Here is a 22,897-nt window from a genome sequence, read left to right as displayed (position 1 = left end):
ACATATCTGCAATATATCAGGAAAGTTTAAGGGTATTAATGTGGGACTTTCAGGGAATGGTGAGGGGGACTTTGATTTATATCAAAAGACACTGTCCCCCCTTGTTGTCAAAACGTTGTATCTGCAATATCTTAGGAGCAGCTAAAGTTATTTAGCTGAAAAATTCATGGCATGTTGAGAGGTATTTTAAACTAAATCAAATGCCGCAATTTTCGTCTCTAATGTTAACAGGGCATAACTGTAATTTGTCAGCAAAGGATGGGTGTATTAAGTGGAAACTGTGAGGGCATGTTGAGGGGTATTCTGTGCTTAATCAAGAGATATTATTTATATCCAGGCATCAAAGTGACACAAGTGCAAAATATCAAAAACAAAGAAGTGGGGAACTGAATAAAAAGTCACTGCAATGCTTCCAGGCTGTAAAAAGGGCGTGTGTGCTGTGTGTGTAAAAAGGGCGTGTGTGCTGTGTGTGTAAAAAGGGCGTGTGTGCTGTGTGTGTAAAAAGGGCGTGTGTGCGTGTGTGTTGTAAAAAGGGCGTGTGTGCTGTAAATCAGGAACACCTAAGGGTGTTATATCGAAATTTTTAGGGAATGTTGAGGGGGATGTTGAATTGAATCTTTAAAAACTATTTACATCAAGGTTGTCACAGTGACAATATTGGAAATATTCATAATAGTACTAAAATTGACCGGTGAAAAACGAGCAGGAATTAATTTGAAAAGAAAACCCTGCAGAACTGAAGTATCAAAGGAAAGTAATGCTATATGAAAATCCAAGGCAAACAAGATAAAAGATACTAATATGAATAAATAAATCTTTAAGCAAATAAGAATTAATATTGGTAATAAGATTAAACTCAAAACGGACAAAATTGCAGAAGGGACCACAAAAGTAGTGGTACTGTCCCTCTTTAAACTATCTAAACGTTATAACGTCATTTACGGTTTATAAAAATCGAATGTATTTTAAAACATTTTCTTTATAATTGCAATATTGGAAAACCAACCAAATTCAATCTCAAACTGTAGAAATTCTTAGGATTGTTCATCATTATAAGTTATACATTCATTTTATATTCTTAGTTTTCCCAATCGTCGTTTTGGAAAGTGAATTTCAAAAATGCATACTTTTTTCCATAAAAAATACTATGTGTAAACAATGAACGAATCGCCTCACTTACAGCCCTTGTTCTGAGGACTATGGGAAGGCTGAAGTCCCCAAAGACATAATTACTGAACCTTTCAACGATGCTGAACAATATAACTCTCTTAAAATTTTGGCCGGACGTGTTTTGAGAACTGATATGCTTATGGGGGCTGATTGCCTCTATTCACTTTTGACTCTTAAAAAGGGCACTAAAACTTCTGAATTCCAATCAATTGAGTTACATCCGATCCAAAGTTTATACAAACACCCGTTCCATAAAAACCTTATGTGCCCTTGGGCATAATTTACATTTTTGCCCATCGGCTCTGGGAAATTGTATCCCACCTCTAAGACATTTTTATATGATTTTTGGACTATTGGTAACTAAATGGCTATCCCACAATTCCAATTGAATGCGTTTTGGAAAATATAGTGTTGGGGAGGGCTAGTTGCTCTCCATCATGTTTGAATCTTGGAACAAGAAATATATCCTTCCAATCAAATGAGCCACTTTCGTAGTTCCAAGACCACCCATTCCATAAAAATCTTATATGGCCCTAGGACTATAACTTAGAATCCTTACCCCCCAGACTCTGGGGGATTCTGCCAACCTCAAAGGCCTTGCTATATGATCTTTAGGCTATTTTTGAGAAAATGGAACTCTCAAATTTCTATCAGATATATTTTGGGAAAATACGACGAGGAATGGCTGCCCCCCATCACTTTGACTCTTAAAAAGTGAACTAGGACATCTAATCTCCAACCCAATGAGCAAACTCCGGAAGTTATACGACTACCCTTTCCATAAAAAACCCTATTTGCCCCATGGGCATAACTTACAACCCTTGTGCTGAGGGCTTTTGGGGGGGATTTCATCCTCAAAGATATACTTTCCATACCTTTTAACTTTCTTACTTTAGACCTTAGATCCCCCTGTGCGTCCAGAGGCGCTTAGGGCGTCCAAGAAGAGTCGCCAGTCATTTTTCATCGCTATGACCGCCCAGACATCTTCCCATTTAACTTTCAACTACGCTGAACAAAGTGGCAGTCACAGAATTTTGATCAGGCGTGTTTTAAGAATTGATGGTGGTGGGGGGGGGAGAGTTTATTACCCTCCAATCTCTTTTGACTATTAAAACTAGCCCTTTGAATTTCTAATCGAATGAGTGTTTTCAATTTTTTTTTTTACAACAAATAGCCATCTAGAAATTTCTATAAGATGCATTTCGAGAAAATACGAGGTTTGGCGCGGGTATCCACCCTCCGGGTACTTTGAATCTTAAGAAGGGTGCTAGAACTCCTGATTACCAATCCAGTGAGCCCCCTCTGAAGTTCATACGACCACCCTTTCTATAAAAAAAACCTTATATGCCCCTAGGGCATAATTTACACCCTTATTCTAAGGTCTGTGGGGGGGGGTGGCTGTCATCCTCAAAGACATACTTTCTGGGTCTTTTAACGACGCTGAACAAAGTGGCTATTTCAAAATTTTTATTGAATGCGATTGGGGAAATGGTGGTGGGGGTTGGTTGGTTGCCCTCCAATCACTTTCAACTATTAAAAAGGGCACTAGCCCTTTCAATTTCCAATGAATGAGTCCTATTCAAAGTTTCTACGACAACAAATGGCTATCATAAAGTTTCTATCATATGCATTTTGGGAAAACATGAGGTGTGGGGGGTTGTCTATCAGATGCATTTCGAGAAAATACGAGGTTTGGCGCGGGTATCCACCCTCCGATTACTTTGAATCTTAAGAAGGGTACTGAACTTCTGATTACCAATCCAATGAGCCCCCTCCGAAGTTCATACGACCACCCTTTCTATAAAAAATCTTATATGCCCCTAGGGCATAGTATACACCCTTATTCTAAGGTCTGTGGGGGGGCTGTCATCCTCAAAGACATACTTTCCGGGTCTTCTAGCGACGCTGAACAAAATAGCTATTTCAAAATTTTTATTGAATGTGACGTGGGAAAAGTAATGTTATATGAAAATCAAAGGCAAACAAGATAAAAGACAATAGATACTGATATGAATAAATAAATCTTTAAGCGAATAAGAATTAATATTGATAATAAGATTAAACTCAAAACGGACAAAATTGCAGAAGGGACCACAAAAGTAGTGGTACTGTCCCTCTTCAAACTATCTAAACGTTATTACGTCATTTACGCTTTATAAAAATCGAATGTATTTTAAAACGTTTTCTTTATAATTGCAATATTGAAAAACCAACCAAATTCAATCTCAAAATTTAGAAATTCTTAGGATTGTTCCTCATTATATGTTATACATTCATTTTATATTCTTTAGTTTTATCCAATCATTTTGATTATTATGGTGATTGTTTAAACTATTATTTTTTGCTGTTTTTTGTACAAGTTAAAAACTGGTCCAATATACATGAAGTTTTCAATAATTCGCAAATTTCGCAATAGCCTTCAGGGGGGCAGTAGCCTACTCCTTTTTGTTCTAATTACTGTCCGTTCGAAGTTTGACTTGATTATTCATTTCGTTTTTTACCTGTTTCAGGATTTATTTATTCATCTATATTAGTATCTATTATTTCTATGTTTGTTATGATTATTCTTTATAATTTCTAGTAATTGCAATATTTAATTATTGTAGGGCTATTGTTGTTCATCTTAGGTTTTCAAATGGTTCTTGAACATCATTCTTGATTTCTTTTTTTTTTAATCATTATATTAAAAAGTTGTGCAATAAATCTAATAAGTGTCATTTCGAACAAACTGGAAACATGCTGAGATTTACTAAGGTTCAAGGTTCAATCGGGTTTAATTAAAAAAAGGAAATAACTAAACTTAAAGTACACTGCTCTGTGACAAAACTCACGTTGAGACCCATAGTACTGTTCTTCAATATGTAGGTATTCAAAAAGATAATGGAATTATGTCAGCGTGTTGCTTCAGCAGTTTGTTTCTTTATTGCGGACAACCCATCATGTAACCAGCAGTGATTCACGCTGATATTATGGTCGGCATTAATATGGGGTATTAAAGCATGATCGGTATTACTACGGGGAATTTTCTGGGGAGGGGAATTTTTCTTAAATTTCCTATCTTTTGAGAAATAAAATCTCAAATCGGAAAATAAAATCTGAATTTGACCAATTCACTCCAAGCATTCTTCTTTTAGAAACATTGGACATGGACTTTGAACAAGCCAAGAATTCAATTATTGGCCATGTTTCTCAGATTGACATACCTCTGAAAAGTCAGCAAAGAGGAGAACCTGACTTAACTCCTCAGGAAAAATGGGGAATCATCCAAGAATTGTTGGAACAGAAACCAGCTTTTTTTCTCAGCAGATTTAGTCGTTTTCTATCTTTAGAACATTTGAAGTATTTTGAAAAACATGCTGATGACTATGAGGTAAGTTTTCATTGCTTCATTTGAACTTACTACGCCAAGTTAAATCTATTCTTCCTTCAATAGTTGTGCCTTTAATAAAACTTGTTAATCTTTCATTTAAATATGTTGTTCTTCAGAATGCTCTCAAGCGTGCTCAGATTATTGTTCTGTATAAAAGTAGACCAAGAAATGATCCAGCAAATTATCAACCAATTTCAATTTTATCAGTATTTAGTAAAATCTTCGAAAAGGCTATGCTTTCTCGTCTCTTTCCTTGTCTAAAATCTCAGAAATTTCTTCACGATTTTCAATTTGGTTTTCGAATGAAGCACTCCACTGAACATGCCTGTATAACCCTTTTTAATTTTTTACATTCTGCATTAGATTCGGGATCAGTTCCGGCTTCTATATTCCTCGATATTCGTAAGGTATTCGATTCCTTAACCCATGAAATTCTTCTATCGAAGATGTTTCCTTTTGGTATTAGGGGTAATGTATTTTCTTGGTTTCAATCGTATTTGAATCATAGGTTAATTTCTGTCGATCCACTTTTCCGTTCACCGTCACAAGTGAGTTTTGGCGTCCCTCATGGATCAGTTTTAGGACGTGTGCTATTTTTGATCTATGTAAATGATCTTTTTATGCAGTAAAAAAGCAGAAACTCATTAATTGCTGTATATTCTGTCATCATAAGCCTTCCCTTGCCCATAGTGCCAACTATAGTTCGCCATCTTCTGATGTCCCTGTTTGTTTTGCTGATAACAGCACACTTGGCACTTCGGGAAATTGTGAATCTGAGCGTCGATTAAATTTGGAAAATTTGGTTGAGAGAGTAATTTTATGGCTTGATGCTAATTATCTTACCCTAAATTTTTCCAGTTTTTTGATAATTTCGCATGTTTCTCAGATTTATCCCCAGTTATCAGAAATTCATCAGCCAAATGGGATAATTCATAGATCTAAAGATCGATACGTTCGTTTTTAGGCATTCTTGTTATGAAATCTTTCAAACGACACATTGATTTGATCAAAATGAAGACATGCAGGAGTCTCGGTATTTTAAGGAAACTTAAACATATTTTCCCTGGATCAAATTTGAAGATCCTTTTTCACTGCTTGATCCAATCTTACGTTTCTTACTGTCCACTAGGATGTCACAGTTGGTTGTCACAGGATGTCACAGATGTCACAGTTGATTGACATCCAGTATGGATGTCAACCTTTCCTACATTGTTAAAACCACTCCCTAAGGTTTACAATACAGCTAGAAACCTCATTAAGGAAACTAATCGTTCAAGAGGTGTTCCATTACTTGATCTTGAGTCATTATATATTCTTTTGTGTGCACTTTTTACTTTTCTCAGCTTTACTGTGACCTCCCCCACCCCCTAAGTGTTCTGCCATCTTTTACCTCTGATCAGAATAATTATAATCTTCGCAATACAGAAAATCATATTCAAGTTTCTTTTGCTCCTTGTGTAAGGTCATATTTTAATCCTTTAATTGCGAGTCATATTTTGTGAAATATTTACATTTTCGTTTCTTCTCCTTTTTGCTCTTCTCTCTATGACCAAGTGATTATTTTTTTCCTTTTTTTTCTCTGACTAAGTGACTCGTTTGTCTTCCCCCTTCTTTACAGGCCAAAGAGCCTTTGGGGGAATAGTAAAATGTAACAGCCTATTGTATGTGCATTTCATGATGAATAAATCTTATGATTAATATGATTAGTATATGATTAATGATTAATATGTGTTCGTAAAATACTACTTTCTCTTTCAGTAGCTTTATGTTACTGGTAAATGGCTCTGATTAGTTGAAAGTGATGTCAATCGATCATTTACGTCCAATCAAAGCCCATTTCACAGTCCTTCTGTGAAACCATAGCACTGACTTAGAAAAGAATATTGTGTCTCATTTATTAATATTTATTTTATTTTTGCTTGCAATTGGAGGGGTCATCATCTAGAATGGCTTGTTGAATATAGTTTGTAAAGTGCTCAATTGATTGAGAATTATAAGTTCTAGTGCTCTTTTCAAGGGTCGAAACCGATTGAGACACCACCCTTTGGTCATTGTGTGGCCCCACACGGCACTATGTCAAAATTTTGAGACAGTCATTTTGATCTAATCCGTCAAGATACCTAAGAAAAGTATCTCCAGGGTTACATGATAAATACGGCCCGAGTGATAGGGGCCCTGCCTAAAATATGCAACTAGGCAATATAAAGCAAAGGCTTGTATATAGGCTTAGTAAAAAAAGAAGACGTTTTACACATTTTTGTGGTTGAAGTTGCATGATTTACCTGATCAGAGGGTAAACTGACCCAATTTAACTCGTTATATCCTGCTGGTGCCTGTGAAGCCTTGCGTGTCGTGAGACAAAATTTTAATAATAACCATAGTAGTTGAAATATTCAAAAGGTAAAAAAATACTCTTTTGGAGATGACTTGATAAGTGATGGCATAGCCATAAGTACATCAAGGTTATTTAAATAGTCCACGTAAAACAGAAGATTTTTGAATGGATTTTGACTGAAAAACCTTGGATTTTCATAGGAAGATGAACCCCAAAGTGATGTCTTTGGCCCCTATAGCTTTCCCTCTATCCCCAAATTTATTACGAGGTCCTTTTGTATCTTCTTTTCTTCCCTGATCCCTTGGAGACCATTCGGTCAATGATGTGAAAATTCGGTCTCTAACCTGCTCTGGTAAACAGCGCGTACGCTCTATCTCTATTCCCATGTGGTGAGCAGTACATCTGCCCCATTTTTAACCCCCTGCAATAAACAGTGTATACAGTCCTCTGTTGATTCCCTTCGGTCAACAATGTTTACACGATATCTCTGACTCTTTCTGTCAGCAATGCATAACCTGTCTCCAGCCCCTTTGGTAAACGATGTGCATGCTCTGTCACAGACCTCTTCTCGTAAACAGTGAGAATTATCCCACTCTAGCCACATTTGGCTAGTAATGAATATATCTCTGACCCCTGACCAGTAATGTCCGTGATCCCTCTTGGTCACCAGTGCAGACATTGTGCGAAATCACTTTTTTCAAGCTAAATCACCATTTGTCATCACATCTCACTTTTCAATAATTTATGAAACATAAGCTGGCTACAGTAGTGCAACTTTACGTTGATTCATTACCAGTAAATCTTAGATTAAAATCAGCAAAAGTGATTGACATCCCCTGCCTTCATAGTCTTTTTGTGTCTCATTTTGGCCTGTCTTAAATACTTTGTATTCTAAGACACTCCCAAATAAATGAAGTTTTTTGGACACTTGTTCTTGGTAGACTCTAAAACTAAAATTTAATTTTTCTATATTCCATGGCAGATTAACCAATGGAATACTTATAAACTGGCTTAAAATGGGCTTTCGTCTAACTCGCTTAAAAATTTCATTCTGGAGAACCAATCAAATTTTTAATAGCCTAGCCTAGGTTTTTTGTTCAGCATTTTACAGTGAACTATCTTGCCCACTCACAACCCATCCAAAAAAGTTTATAGTTTTGCTTTAAAGTTCTTATGTTCAGCTATTTCAATTGCTAAATCAATTGGTAAATTGTGTGGAGGAGTGAGACCATCTGATGATTGGTCTGGTAGTAGTAGTGGTGGTAGTTGTAGTAGCATTAGTAGCATGCATATATTGCCTTTTGATCATCTCCTTTGTCATTTCTTGAATTTTCCAAGTTAATATACTCATTTATTCCTGTGTTACACCCTTTTGACAATCCGTATACACATAAAATGTTTTGTTTTAATTCAACACTCCCCTCAACATTCTCTGACAGGCTCACCTGAATGCCTTCGTCCTTTTGGAAAGTGAATTTCAAAAATACATACATTTCAATAAAAAATACTATGTGTAAACAATGAACTAATTGTCTCACTTACAGCCCTTGTCCTGAGGACTGTGGGAAGGCTGACGTCCCCAAAGACATAATTACTGGACCTTTCAACAATGCTGAACAAAACAACTCTCTTAAAATTTTGACCGGATGTTTTGGGAAATAATAGGCTTACGCGGGCTGATTACCTCCATTCACTGACTCTTAAAAAGAGCACTAAAACTTCTGAATTCCAATCAAATGAGTTTCATCCAATCTCAAAGTTTATACAAACACCCGTTCCATAAAAACCTTATGTGCCCTTGGGCATAGTTTACATTTTTTGCCGATGGGCTCTGGGGGAATGTGTCCGACCTAAAGACAGTTTTATATGATTTTTGGACTATTGGTAACTAAATGGCTCACCCACAGCTCCAATTGAAAGCCTTTCGGAAAAATATAGTGTGAGGGAGGGGGAGGGCTTGTTGCTGTCTATTATGTTTGACTATTAAAAGGGAACAAGAAATATACACTTCCATTCAAATGAGCCACTTCTATAGTTCCATGACCATCCCTTCCATAAGAATCTTATATGCCCCTGGGACTATAACTTACAATCCTTACACCCAGGCTCCTGGACCCCCAGAAAATGACTATCTCAAAATTTCAACCAGACCCCCGGAGAATGGCTATCTCTAAATTTCTATTTTATATATTTGGGAAAAATACGATGGGGGATGGCTGCCCCCATCACTTTGACTCTTAAAAAGTGAATTAGGACATCTTATCTCTAATCCAATGAGCGCACTCCGGAATTTATACGACCATCCTTTCCATAAAAACCTCATGTGCCCCATGGGCATAACTTACAACCCCTGCGCTGAGGGCTTTGAGGGGGATTTTATCCTCAAAAACATACTCTCCAGACCTTTCAACTTCCTTACCTTAGACCTTAGATTCTCCTGTGCGTCCAGAGGCGCTTAGGGCATCCAAGATGAGTTGCCAGTCATATCTCATCGCTATGGCCGCCCAGACATCTTCCCATTCAACTTTCAACTATGCTGAACAAAATGGCTATCGCAGAATTTTGATAAGATATTTTTTGAGAATCAATGGTCGTGGGGGGGCTTGTTACCCTCCAATTAATTCTGCCTATTAAAACTAGCCTTTTAAATTTCTAATCGAGCACTTTTCGAATTTTCTTCGGCAACAAATAGCCATCTTGGAATTTCTATCGCATGTATTTCGAGAAAGTACGAGGTTTGGGGTGGGTGTCCACCCTCCGATTACTTTGAATCTTAAAAAGGGCACTAGAACTTCTGATTACCAATCCAATGAGCCCCTCCGAAGTTCATACGACCACCCTTTCTATAAAAACCTTTTATTCCCCTTAGGGCATAACTTAAAACCCTTGTCCTAAGAGCTGTGGGGGGCTGTCATCCTCAAAGACATAATTTCCGGGTCTATTAACGACGCTGAACAAAATGGCTATCTCAAAATTTTATTGAATGTGATTGGGAAAATGGTGGGGGGGCTGATTGCCCTCCAATCACTTTCCATTATTAAAAAGGGCACTAGCCCTTTCAATTTCCAATCGAATGAGCCCTATTCAAAGTTTCTATGACAACAAATGATTATCGCAAAATTTCTATCGTATGCATTTTGGGAAAATATGAGGTTTGGGGGGGGGGGTCGTCCTCCCTCCGATAAGCTTGAATCCTAAAAAGGGCACTAAAACTTCTGATTATCAATCCAATGATCCTCCTCCGAAGTTCCTACGACCGCCCTTTCTATAAAAACTTTATACGCCCCTAGGGCATAATTTACAACACTTGCCCGGAGGGCTGTGGGGGGGGTGTCGTCCTCAAAGACATAATATCTGCACCCTTCAACTACGTTGAATAAAGGGGCTATCTCTAAATTTTTATTGGATGTGTTAGGGGAAATGGTGGGCCTAGGAGAAGTTTAGTTGTCCTCCAATCACTTTCGACTATTAAAATGGGTTAATAATGCTGCCTGTTATTAGTTTTAAAAAAATTTCTTGCCATAAGTCAAGTTTTTCAAAGAAAAGTAAAGAGTTCTATTAAACCGAAAATGAGCAGAAAAAATGTCAAATAATTTTACGATCATAAATCTTCCACAAATTGCCATTAATAAGAAAATGAAATCCAAAACGAACAGAAATTAAAATTAATAACCGATTCAAACTTAAAACGAGCATAAATTAACATGATTAGGGATGACAACCTTCATGCCTTCTGAAGATCAGAACTAATTTGTACTTTACTAAAAACTAAATGCATCAAATGTTTTGGCTTTTTTAACTTTAATAAACAAAAAATTACGAAGGCATTAAGAAATAAATATCAGTGTGTGTATGTTAAACGGTCAACCCACTTTCATTTGTTTTATTTTAGTGAAGTTCGAATTATATTCTGGTCTTCAGAAGGCAAGGGGTGTGTCAGCCCAACTCCTGTCAGTTTCTGCTCATTTGGAGTTTGACTCGGTTATTTATTGTAATTTTGCTCGTTTTGGGTTTTATTTATTTATGGATGATAGTTTGTGGTAGTTTTATTTTTTGGACTTAATTTCTGCTCATTTTTTCGTCTAATGAAGCCCTTTACTTTTCTCTTAAAAACTTTTTTTAAATAATTGCTGTTCGGTTTTTATTGACATAATCTTTTTCCTGGAAAAAGAAATTAATATTTTAAATTTTTCAACAATTTTTAACAACATACACCCTTTTGAAAATGTGGGTAGAGATAATATTGTTTAATTTAATTTTACACCTCCTCTGGTCGACCTGAAAAAAACTTAAATACAATTTCTGAAAATTCGCATCTATGCGCTTTGACAACCTGGATACACATACATTCTTTTTATTTACTTAAATTGTAAAAGCAAATATAATAATAGTAGTAGCCCCGAAAGTTTCAAACTAATATCCTGAGTTGTTCTTGGGATATTGCTGAGTTGTCTTATTGGCAACCAGTATGCACACAGTGCCTTTTGATTTAGCTTTAAAGCAACGTTTGGCTTTTAAGCATAATGAAGAATTGCATAACGGGGGGAGGGGGGTCGAAATACCCAATTTCCTTAGGGACATAGTTATTGAACCGTTCAACCATGCTGAACAAAATGGTTATCTCAAAATTCTAATTGGACAGAAAATTAGTAAACTTGGGAAGAAGGCTGCTTACCTTTCGATCACTTTTGACTCTTAAAAGCGGAACTAGAACTGTTAATTTCCAATCAGATTAGCTCTTTTAAAAGTTTTATGTCACTGCTATCTGCACTGCTCCGGCTATGATATTACTTATATGATCTTTTGAAAACCTGCATGTATATAGCTTTTTCCTTTAACTGAAACTTTCCCTAGACGTTCCCTAAAAGTTTCACCTTGATATCCTTTGTGTCATTAATTCCAGCAATTGTAGTGGTAGTATTAATAGTCTACACATAATGCCTCCTGGCTAGTTCAAGATCCACCACATCTTACCCTAAAAGTCCAATTTGATAATTTAAGCCATTCTTGAGTTCGAGAGAAGTTTAGAGAAGTTTATTATCAAATACAAGATAATACAAAATACAATTCAAAATTGAATTACAATACACTTATTCCCACTCGAAAGGCTCCATGGCCAATATTACTGTGTCACCCTTTTGACAATCTAATTGTTCATAGTTTGTCTTGGTCATGTTCAAAATCCACCTAAATATTCCTTGAAAGCTGCACTTTAATTCCCCTAGCTTGCGTTGTAACAATAGTTGTAGCAGCATGCACATAGCACCTTTGGGTTTTTTCAACATCCCACTCGGCACGCACTAAAAGTTTCAACTGATAGCATAAACTGTTCCTGAAGCATTGCTGTTGCGTCCTCTTGACAGCCCTGTATCTGCATGGTGTGTTTCGATTTAGTTTAATAATGTTTCAATATTGCCACATTTTTGTGCCTTAATACCCTTAGCTTTAGTAGCAGCAGCAGTAGTATCAGTAGTAATAGAAGCAGCTTTAGTAGTAGTAGAATTAACAGTAGTAGCCTTAGTTTTAGTAGAATATTAGTAGCAACAGTAGTAAAAGGAGTAGCAGCAGTAGTAGTATGAGTAGAAGCGGTAGCATTAGGGTGCAAATACTGTCTTTTGTTTAGTTTAACATCCCCCACAACAAGCCTTGTAAGTTTCAACTTGACACACCAAACCGTTCCTGAAATATTGCTGATAAGTCCTTTTGACAACCTGTATACATATGGCGTGTTGTGGTTCAGTTCACTCTCCTCAATACTCACTGAAAACTTCAGCTTCACACCCTTAGGCATAGTTGTAATAGTAGTTACAGTAGTAGTATTAGCACTAGAAATGATGCTACGATGTATTTCAAATACCTGTGAAAATTTATGAAAATAAAGAATAAACAGAAAAATTCATTACCAGAAGAAAATATTGTTTTTAACCCAAAAGAACTCCAAAATGGTGTCAGGATATAAATTGCGAATTTTTTACTAAATCATTTCTTAATATCACTGAAAACTTCTGAACTTTAACGAATACCGTTTACTTATTAAACAATGAGTAATGATCACTTACTTATTACTTATTAATTAATTATTACTATTAATTATTACTTATTTATTAATTCTCTTCTGTTTTAGGTTCTCTTTCACCTAAAAGAAGCACGGAAACTAAAAGAAACTCCCAAGCAAAATGTGACAATAAAAAACAGGCGCTATGATGCCTTGAAGCGACTTCTACAAGAAGGTGAATATTTTAGTGAAGAGCAAATGAGGAAACGGAATCCTCTTCTCTATGAATCTCTCGTGGGGCAGTATCTTACAGAAGAAGAAAAAGAGCAAGCGGAAAAAATCGATATGTCCAATTGCAGGTTCGACGTTCCTCCTTTTCAATGAAAATATCGCAATGCCAGTAATTTACACTATGGTTCCACAGACGCGTTCCTGCAATAAGACACCTGTTGTTGCATTTTTTTCTCAGTTTTTTCCCATTTGCAGTTTTGACGAATATACCCCCCTCCCCCTCTCCTCACCGTGAGTTCTATCTCAGTTGCTTCTGTTTCTAAAATTAACAGTGTAAATTAATTGAGGAGCTTTTATCTGGTTGTACATATGCTTTTTTATAATTATAAGTCATCAATATTACCATGAAGTTTGTTATAATAGTTGCATAATATTGGCATAAATTAAGTATTATTTAGGGCATATTAGAATATCTAGTGTAGCGCTTATAAGAATGGCAATGGTGAAATGTATCTGTATTTTCTCCCTTGCGGAAAAAAGTTCCTGGTGATAATAAACCCTGAGTGGTACCTTTTTGTTAGCTGTGGTCCCTATTATTTCTTAATAATAGGATCACCATTCACAGGATCTTTCGATGGTTTTCCCATAAGATATGGCACTATTTTCAAAAGAATACGTCGCCTATTTTGGTTTGTTGTCATCTAAAATGGAGAGAAATCTCGTAGAACGTTCTTAATAGGTAGTAAATTTTAATGAGCATTAGGAAAAAATTACTGTTAATAAAACAGCCAGTAGCCAATGAGTCAATCGAATTACACTAAGAGATTACAGCAAATAGCTACAGACCTAACTTTAAGAGAACTTTAAATGCCTTTTGGAGGATTCTTAAGGACTCATTAAATCATTTTTGGAAAATATAGGATTTTCGACCATTTGTTTTGAAGTAGAACTACTACAGGCTGATTTTTAACGGAAAATGTTTATTGAAAATGTTGGACGTTTTGAATTCTTTTTTTTTTTTTTTTTTTTTTTTTTTTTTTTTTTTTTTTTTTTTTTTTTTTTTTTTTTTTTTTGGTCAAAAGCTAGTTCTTGCATTACCTTTTATTTGGTCAAAAGCAATTCGATTACTTTGGTTATGTTTTAATGTCATTTCATTGATGTTTTATAAGAGTAATTAAATCAGTTTTTAATTAATGGTTAACATTTCAAAAGATACCAGATGTTTATTGTATACTAAATCAAACGCTTGCTCCAAGAACAAAAGTATTTCATCAGCTTTTTTTTACTAAGATAAGGGTCCAAGGGCCGAGTTCTCCAAAAATTTTCTGGTGCCCCATTCTGTTTTTTTTTACCCTTTTAATAAAACAAACTTGTCAATTTGGTTAATTATCACATTGTCGAAGCCCAAGGTTTTGATGTAGGTCTGCCTTTGCCCGGCTAGACAGTTAAGGAACCAAAAACAAAGCAAAACACTCCTCGTCCTCACCCATGCAAAAAATCACCATAACAGCAGAAAATATCCCTTTATCAAGGTTTCTTATCCTCAGTTTCCTTTTTATTAGATTTATTTATTATCCTCATGTTTCTAATATTTTCATATTTTTTTTTCCTAAGAAGGGCTACAGTCTAGAGTAAGACCTTTACCCTACATCGTCCTACAATACAACGCTCATGTTAATTTTTGAATAAATAAAAATAATAATGAATGTAAACTAACTAGAATTATTTCAAAGGGAAACGGAGCAATAAACCTGTGTCGTAATGTCATAGTTGTATGCGCCCCACCCAGGAAAATTTGAAGACAAGTTTAACTCGACTTTTCGTCTCCACATGGAATGGTCTCATAGCAGAAATAGCCCCGGAAAATTCCTTTTTAAGGCGTTCAAGAAAAGCTTTAATAAATACCTCAAACGTAAAAAATGAGGTACTTACCAGGATTAGCGGCATATCATCACTTGTAATGGAATCTTGAAGTCGGTAATTAAAAAAAAATACTCAAAATAAAAAAGTTTTCAAAGTTCCGTCATAAAAATCGATTATATTTGCCATGAAAAGTATGTGCAAATTCTCAGAGATTTTACTTCTCTGTAGTGGGAGAAGCAAACTTTCTAATCAGAAATAGAAAGGGGCTACAGACTCGCCTCAATGAAGTCATCTGTCGTCGCGTGACTCTCTCATAGCCTAGCTTAAAAGCAATTGGAACCAAAAAAGGAAACACACCACTGCTGTCAAAAAAACGATTTTTCTTTTTTTTTCAAGAAGTGGTTTTTCCAGATTTGGTCAAATTTTTTTGACCTTGGTGATTTAGCTTTCAATTCAACCCGCCGCCATTTTCAAGGAGTTTCAAACTCTTGTTCAGAACTCTCTAAAACATATTTTCATAATAAACTTTTACTAATAAGACAAACCAATATGATAGCGGTCATTCGTGAATCTTCTTTGAATTAAAAATCAATATCACTGCTCAAATTTTTTTTCTAAACACATTTTTTAATTTTTGATTCCTATAGGCTGTAGTTGTCTCTTTATTAGTTAGCGGCCGCTGTTGTAACTATGAAAACTGAGCACCCTAGTTTCAGATATAGGTCCTCGTCAAAGTAAGTTCAAAAAGATCCATGGGGGAAATTTTAAGTCTTAATGGTAATCGAGGCGTCGTATATATTCCCAGGAATTTCTTAGCTATTAGCTATAGTTACATAACAATTTAACTATTAGAAAAAGCCTTATTTCTTTTTTGAAATAAAGTTATTGTTTTAATTTAAAACTTTCTTTGTTCTATTTAGAGGCATCATTTCTATTGTCCTAATTTGACTAATAACCACAGTTTAGATATACAATACAGTTATGAAAACTCCTATCTTGCCCATGAGAAGCTTTTGGTACTGAGCTCTGAACTTGGCGCCTCCTAGATCGTACTACAACACCATAGGCGGGAACGCAATTTTGTTTTGTTTGTCCAATTGCTCCGAATTTTAGATTCAGACTGCCAGTTTCCTGTCTCCAGCCGCTAGCATCGCTACTGCGCACTGTGTCCCAAAAATAAATCGATTTTTCATAATATTGTATATCTAAGCTGTGCTAATAACCTACTGAACTTTTTGCAGCTTTGTTAACATACTGATGCAGCACATTGATCGAGATGAAGAATCATCTTTTCGGCGCCGTCAGCAAGAGGTTGAAGAAGCTGCTTTTGAAGAGGAAGAAGAGGATGATGAAGCAGAAATGGAACTAACCGAAGAAAATAAAGAAGAAATAAACGAAGAAGAAAGAGGAATGTTGAGGGATGAGTTTGTGTCAACAATGTACAGGAATTTTCTGGAAGGAAGAGATACAGACTTTGACTATGCGTAAGTATTAATATATGCCAATTTCAGGCTACTAATGAAAACACCAAACATTATTAGCAGAGTCTTGGTGTTATAGAGTAAATGTCATTTTGAATTTTCTACACTAAGCTTAGTTTTGCAGTACTTCACTGCAATACCAGTGCTGCTTGATAAATCTTCTGCCTATAGTTGCCCTGTATGAAACAATCAAATTCATTATATTCGTGGGGTTTCAGTATGAGCTTAAATTTATAATCCAACTAATCTAGATTAATTTTGAGCTATAAATGTCCTAATTTTCAACTAGTATAAAAGAAGATAAGGTAAAGAACCCGGTTCAAGGCAGCGGCGCTGATTTCCGTTTTTGTGTTCGTTAAGAAAAGAAGTAAGTGGGGAGCTGGGGACTAGCCATCCCGTGCTTTCGTACATCCTTCCTGTATATCTTCCGATAATTCACCAGGCACCAATTTATACCTAGTTCTACCCTGGATAAGCCTATAGGGTTATCCCAATGACCGGTGTCCCAAAGCAAATAATCAACGACACCAGGCCTTGAGCTCTAGACCTAAAGAGCAAAGGATTAAAAATTTAGCGCACTAATCTCTCGGCTGAGACAGCTAAATCGGTGTAACTACCAAGTGAAGTTCAACTGACTGTTAATCACATTAAGAGAAGTATAATTGTAGTAAGTACTTTTGTTTGTATATGAGAGTAGAAGATGCTCGTTAAAGATTAATTGCCCTAGGTAACACCCTAAGATATATATTTTAGAGTACTATAAATATTTGCAAATGGGTTCCTGAATCGGTAGAATATAGTTCAAGAGGATTAAAAATAAAGGAATTTGAGTTGTCAGGCGATGAATACAAGTAATAATGAATCAGTTACACCGACAATAATAATTCTACTAATAAGGAGGGATGGCAGGGGTAAGATAGTAAGGATTGTACTTCTTGATATTGATATTGACAACAACTGAGATTTTTGGTAATATAGTTCAGGTCAACTGCAAGTCATTTTCGAATGAGGCAGGAAGAGCTAATAGGAAAACATTCAAAGGAAGTGATAATTTTGTGAGTGGGATTAAAGCCTGAACTGAGTGTGGTGAAGGACCAGCGTGCGTAACTATGTTTTCCTCAGTTGGCTTAAAGGCAGGATGGGTTTGTTGCAGTATTATTGAGGCATTGTAGCTATTGCTGGCAACCTACGATTTTATTGGTATTATCTTATCTGGGTGCTACCCTCCTTCAGTACGCCAAGTTTTCCTTCGGGAAGTGCTGTGTTTTCACTAACTTTTTTGATTTTTAGTTTGGGGTTTCGGATAAAATTTGTCTTGGGGGATTTCAAAATAAGATGGCGATTTTATGTACAAATGTGAACTCTTCAAACCTCCGAAAGGTCATTTTTTATAATGCTATACACTTCTTGAATTTTAATACACTATAAGTATTTTAATTTAATATTATTTTAATAGACTGTAAGTATATGGAATAGAAACATTTCTGTTACAAATGTACAAATGTGAACTCTTAAAACCTCTGAAAGGTCATTTTTTATAATGCTATACACTTCTTGAATTTTAATACTCTATAAGTATTTTAATTTAATATTATTTTAATAGACTGTAAGTATATAGAATAGAAACATTTCTTGCTTGCTGCTAGATGCTACACTACTTAGTTGCTATAGTAACCAAGTAACGAGGGGTGGGGTATGATGATTCGTACTCTAAGAAATGAGTTGAAATAGTAATGATAAATGAACAATGACGATTTTTAACATTGCCGCTAATGCTAGGAATAAGTATAGCTGAAAAGGTGACGTTGGGTAACGAGAAGATCGAGCAAGTGGCCAGCTTCGCTTGCCTAGGCAGTGTTATTAGTAAAGACCATGTGCAAAGGTGATGTTGGGTAGCGAGAAGATCGAGCAAGTGGCCAGCTTCACTTGCCTAGGCAGTGTTATTAGTAAAGACCATTGGCAAAGATAACGTTGGGTAACGAGAAGATGGAGCAAGCGGCCAGCTTCACTTGCCTAGGCAGTGTTATTAGTAAAGACCATGTGCAAAGGTGATGTTGGGTAGCGAGAAGATCGAGCAAGTGGCCAGCTTCACTTGCCTAGGCAGTGTTATTAGTAAAGACCATTGGCAAAGATGACGTTGGGTAACGAGAAGTAGAGCAAGCGGCCAGCTTCACTTGCCTAAGCAGTGTTATTAGTAAACACCATGGGCAAAAGTGGGAATAAGTATAGCTGAAAAGGTGACGTTGGGTAACAAGAAGATGGAGCAAGTGGCCAGCTTCGCTTGCCTAGGCAGTGTTATTAGTAAAGACCATGGGTCCAAGGAGGATGATAGAGGTCAAATAGCCAAAGCTCAGGCTGTTTTTTCACAGTTGAAAAAAAGTTCGGAAGAATATCTAGACAAGTCGGTTAACCAAGATTAGAATATTGGAAACTACAGTGATACCAGTGGTCAAGTACGACTCTGAAGCTGGGAGATCTGAAAAATGGAGGAGGTTTTGCTAGATGTGTTCCAGAGAAATTGCTTACGATTAGTTTTGGGTACCCAAAAGATTGACCGTATCCCAAACAGTAGGCTGTACGAAAAGTATGGTTCAATACCGCTTTCTAAGGCATAATGAGGAAAGGTTGAGATGGCTAGGGCACGTCCTGCGGATGACAGATTGTTAAAGGTAGTCCTTGTCGGCCAGCTGCCTAGGGCCAAACTAAAAGCATGTCCTCCTCAGTTAGGGTGGAAGTATGTTGTAAAGAAATATTCCATTAAAAAGGGAACTACCTGGGAGGGTGTAAAGAAGGAGGCTATAGATAGATTGGGATAGAGAACAAGCGTGCGTAGCTGTGTTGGCCTCAGGCGGCTTGCTGCTGAAGTGAGTTGTTATTAGTAGTAGTGGTAGCAGTATTAGTAGAAAAAAAAAGCAAGAAGAGATCGCCGAACAATATTTTATGGGCCAATGGGTAGGGAGAGGTATTCAAACGGTTACCAATAGCCCTGATAGTTATTTTTTATTATTTCAAGTTTTACTTCGCTACTAAAAATACACCCACAAAAAGATCATGTCAGTATACGTACTAACAAATCCGTAATTGGGGACGTGACTAGTGGCGTCAGTTCACAGAAATTAGATGGGGGACCATTTTTTTTTTAATCTCGGGGGTGGGGTGGATTTCTATTATTTTTCTATTTCTAAGTGAAAGTACCAAAAAAGCCAACTTTCAATGAAAATAGCTAAAAGTGTTTTTATAAATCTTGGGGGGGGGGGGGGGGTGGGCTTGAGGAGGGGTCAAACACCCTCCTCCTCCTTTCTCAATTGACACATTTGGCCTAGTGGATTCTTTACAGTCAAGCTATAAGAAATTTGTACACTAATTTACAACATTCATACAGTAAACTTATCGAATTACAAAGTTTACATTTGTTCAAAGTTTTAGTGCTCAAATAGTTATATCGTTCTGGTCTTGATGATTTTTTTTCTTTCGACTCAAATGACTGTTTCGTCCGAATACCCTGTGTATTACAACCTAACCAGTTTATCCCTTTAATGATTGAAATTGTCTAATACTTCATTTTAACCTTGACTTAAAAAATATATGACTGCCCAATTATGTCCTTTATTTCACCTTTCATGTTTAGATTTCTGTTTCCGTTTTTATTTTTCTTCAGCAATTTCCTTCCCTGTTCTTTTTATCTAATTACTCTCCTTGTGTATTTGAACTTGTCGATCTTCAGAAGGTTTGGAACAAATTGTCCTGCTTTATGCTTTAAAATATTTAGAATGAAATAAAGTGAGAATTAGTATGAATAACCATAAAGTGAGAAATAGTGATAATGATAAAAAAAATGATTCGAGAGTTATTTTAAAAAAAATAGAAGGAGATTCAAATTGAGGAGTAATAGAAAAAAAATTGATGGAATGGAGAAAAAAAGAATTATTCATTCCTTATTTTTGTTTCAAACCTGATGTTGTTCTGAAACTTTATAGTAATTTAAGGGTGTTTATTTACAGTCTATCCTCTTCCAGATCTGTGGATTACAATGCCGAATACGATAACTTGGAAATTAGAGCACGTGATGAAGAAGAAAAATATTTCGATGAAGATTGAAGTTTGCTTCACTTTTGGCTTTAATTTAATTCCTTTTCTCTTTTTTTGTCTGTTTTGCGTAACTAGATTTAAAATTGTTTTGCAATGAATTAAAATTATTTGATTTATAATTCAAGCTGTTTTTTAATCGGGCAATCAGTTGAAATTTTAAACGTGTTTTTTTTTTTTTAATTAAAAAGTTTGGAAGAATAGAAAGGTATGTCCGCGAACCAAGAATAAAATATTAGAAGCTACAGTGACGACAGTAGTCAAGTCTACGGATTCTTTTGGGTAACAGTCTGACTGACCATATTTCAAAATAGTAACGTGAGCAAAAAATGCGGCTTCATCCAGCTTCGTTGTGCTATAATGAAAGAAAAGTTGGGATAGTTAGAACAATTTCTGCGGATGAAGTATGACAGATTGGCGAATATCCTCCTTTTCGGCCAACCATCAAGGGCCCAACAAAAATCGACTCATCCCCCGAATGGGGTTGGAAGAGATTGTAAGGAAGATTCAAAGCAAATCGGAACTTCTTGGGAGTGTATAAAGAGGGAGGCTTTGAATAGATTGGGATTGAGGAAATACATTTGTACCTGTGTTGGTCATGGATGGCTTGGTTTCACTGTGAGTTGGTAGTAGTAGTAGTCTCCACCGAAATGATTTTATAGGACTTCTGAGCTGGATAAAGACAATTCCGAAAGCCTGTCTTGAAATAGTAGAATCTAAAATATAACATGAAAAGTAAACATTTAACAAAGTGGCAATGTTACGCCTTCTTCATATTTAATTTAAGCAAGAATTTACAACTTATGATTGGCGAATCCCTTGAGTTCGTGTTTTTTCCATCACCTACTCCCTTAAAAGAGCTTGTCAGTCTCCAACGAGTTTTTTCTTGTATTTCCCTAAGACCCGTCATAATTAAAAAGAAAGTTTCTTCCGTCTAGTCTGGTCTTAATCTTGTCTCTGATTTTGTATTGTCAAGGCTTTTCAATAGTCTAGTATCATTTTGTCGAGGCACCATATGATTTGTAAAATTTTACAAATCATATAAAAAAATTATTTTTTAATTTTAACGGATAACGGATTAAAGCCTAATCCGTTTTGCACCCCTTGTTTTCACTTATATTTATAAATTCTCGAGAAAAAATAATCTATTATTTAGGCCATTTTGAAAACGAATTGGGAATTATATTTATTTTTGTCAACTTCCGTCTAGTCTGGTCTTAATCTTGTTTCTGATTTTGTATTGTCAAGGCTTTTCAATAGTCTAGTATCATTTTGTCGAGGCACCATATGATTTGTAAAATTTTATCTTTTGTTACTCCAATGCATCTTTAAAAAAAACTTATTTTAAATTCTTAGATATTTATCATTATTGTTTTTGAAATTTATTGTTTGTTTTTTTACCTAGACTTCTATTTGCAGTTATGCTGTTCTTGGTAGTCGCAGGCGCCATATTAAATAAAAAGAAACATTGGTGAGAAATCAGATAAAAATAAGCTGAAATATATTTCACCAAAGAGTTTCAGAAGGTCTGCTGAAGTTTTGTTTGCTTAATGGAAATGTCAAACAACTGACGGACTTGTGTTGTGTGTTGCAGCTCCATTTGAATATGTGCATTTAATACAGTTCCTTCAAATGCATTCACACTCAACATCTATGGATGTCCGATGCGTTTCAAATGGCCCAAGAACTTGCTTTGCTATATACATTTCATCAGCTTCCAAATTCGAAGAGTATAAAATAAATAAATAAAGTCAACAAGGTGGCAATATAGGTCAAAAGTTAAACATAAGACACATGCTTCAATTAAGTTTAATACAAATTAAATAAAACTCGGTAAAACATCAATTAAACGATGCAAAAGTTAAGGATACTGATGTCAACTTTAAATGCATAACTTGGTTTTATTCATATTGATTTATCTTCAAGGATTTTGCTGAGCATTTTTTTTATTTTTATTTTTTTGCGATAAAGTATGAAATTCCTTTAGGTTATATCATGGAGACAATAACAAAATCCTATATTTACTTTGATAACGGAAACCTATCGTAAATATCATTAGGGAAAAAAAACTCAAAGGTGTTTTGTTTGCTTATAACTCAAGAAGAAGCTCTATGGATTAGAAGATTATGTTTCAACGTGAGTGTTGGCTTCCTTTTATTGCATTTACTTTGATAACGAAAAAGCTTATGATAAATAATATCAAGGAAAAACTTAAAATTATTCATTGTTCGCTTATAGCTCAAAAAAGATTTAGGTTTTACAGCTCCAATGACAGTAAAGATGAAATCTGATTGTTTGAATTGGTTATGTGGAAATCTACACAGCCATTTTTATCTATAAAAATTGGGAAAAGTTGGGAATTTGAT

General features: G+C 35.7%; 1 protein-coding gene and 1 long non-coding RNA gene across 2 annotated transcripts in view; one reads left to right on the top strand and one right to left on the bottom strand.

The window, feature by feature from the left end:
• LOC136029553 (coiled-coil domain-containing protein 97-like) overlaps positions 1 to 20,653 on the top strand; it is a 34,577-nt gene extending 13,924 nt beyond the window's left edge. The window contains exons 2-5 of the mRNA XM_065708029.1: positions 4,305 to 4,540; positions 13,000 to 13,229; positions 16,206 to 16,448; positions 20,462 to 20,653. Of these exons, the coding sequence (XP_065564101.1) occupies positions 4,316 to 4,540; positions 13,000 to 13,229; positions 16,206 to 16,448; positions 20,462 to 20,543 (780 nt within the window). The 5' untranslated portion in view covers positions 4,305 to 4,315 and the 3' untranslated portion in view covers positions 20,544 to 20,653. The remainder of the gene's footprint in view (positions 1 to 4,304; positions 4,541 to 12,999; positions 13,230 to 16,205; positions 16,449 to 20,461) is intronic.
• Positions 20,654 to 22,015: 1,362 nt separating this feature from the next.
• Positions 22,016 to 22,897, bottom strand: part of LOC136029552 (uncharacterized) — a 44,409-nt gene continuing 43,527 nt past the window's right edge. Inside the window, exon 3 of the long non-coding RNA XR_010618066.1 lies at positions 22,016 to 22,245. This is a non-coding gene — a long non-coding RNA (uncharacterized LOC136029552). The remainder of the gene's footprint in view (positions 22,246 to 22,897) is intronic.

Source organism: Artemia franciscana, chromosome 7 (genome assembly GCF_032884065.1).
Source record: "Artemia franciscana chromosome 7, ASM3288406v1, whole genome shotgun sequence".
Classification (NCBI taxonomy): Eukaryota; Metazoa; Arthropoda; class Branchiopoda; order Anostraca; family Artemiidae; genus Artemia; species Artemia franciscana.
The sequence above is the reverse complement of the archived record's forward strand: the minus strand, read 5'-3'. Positions and strand labels throughout refer to the sequence as shown.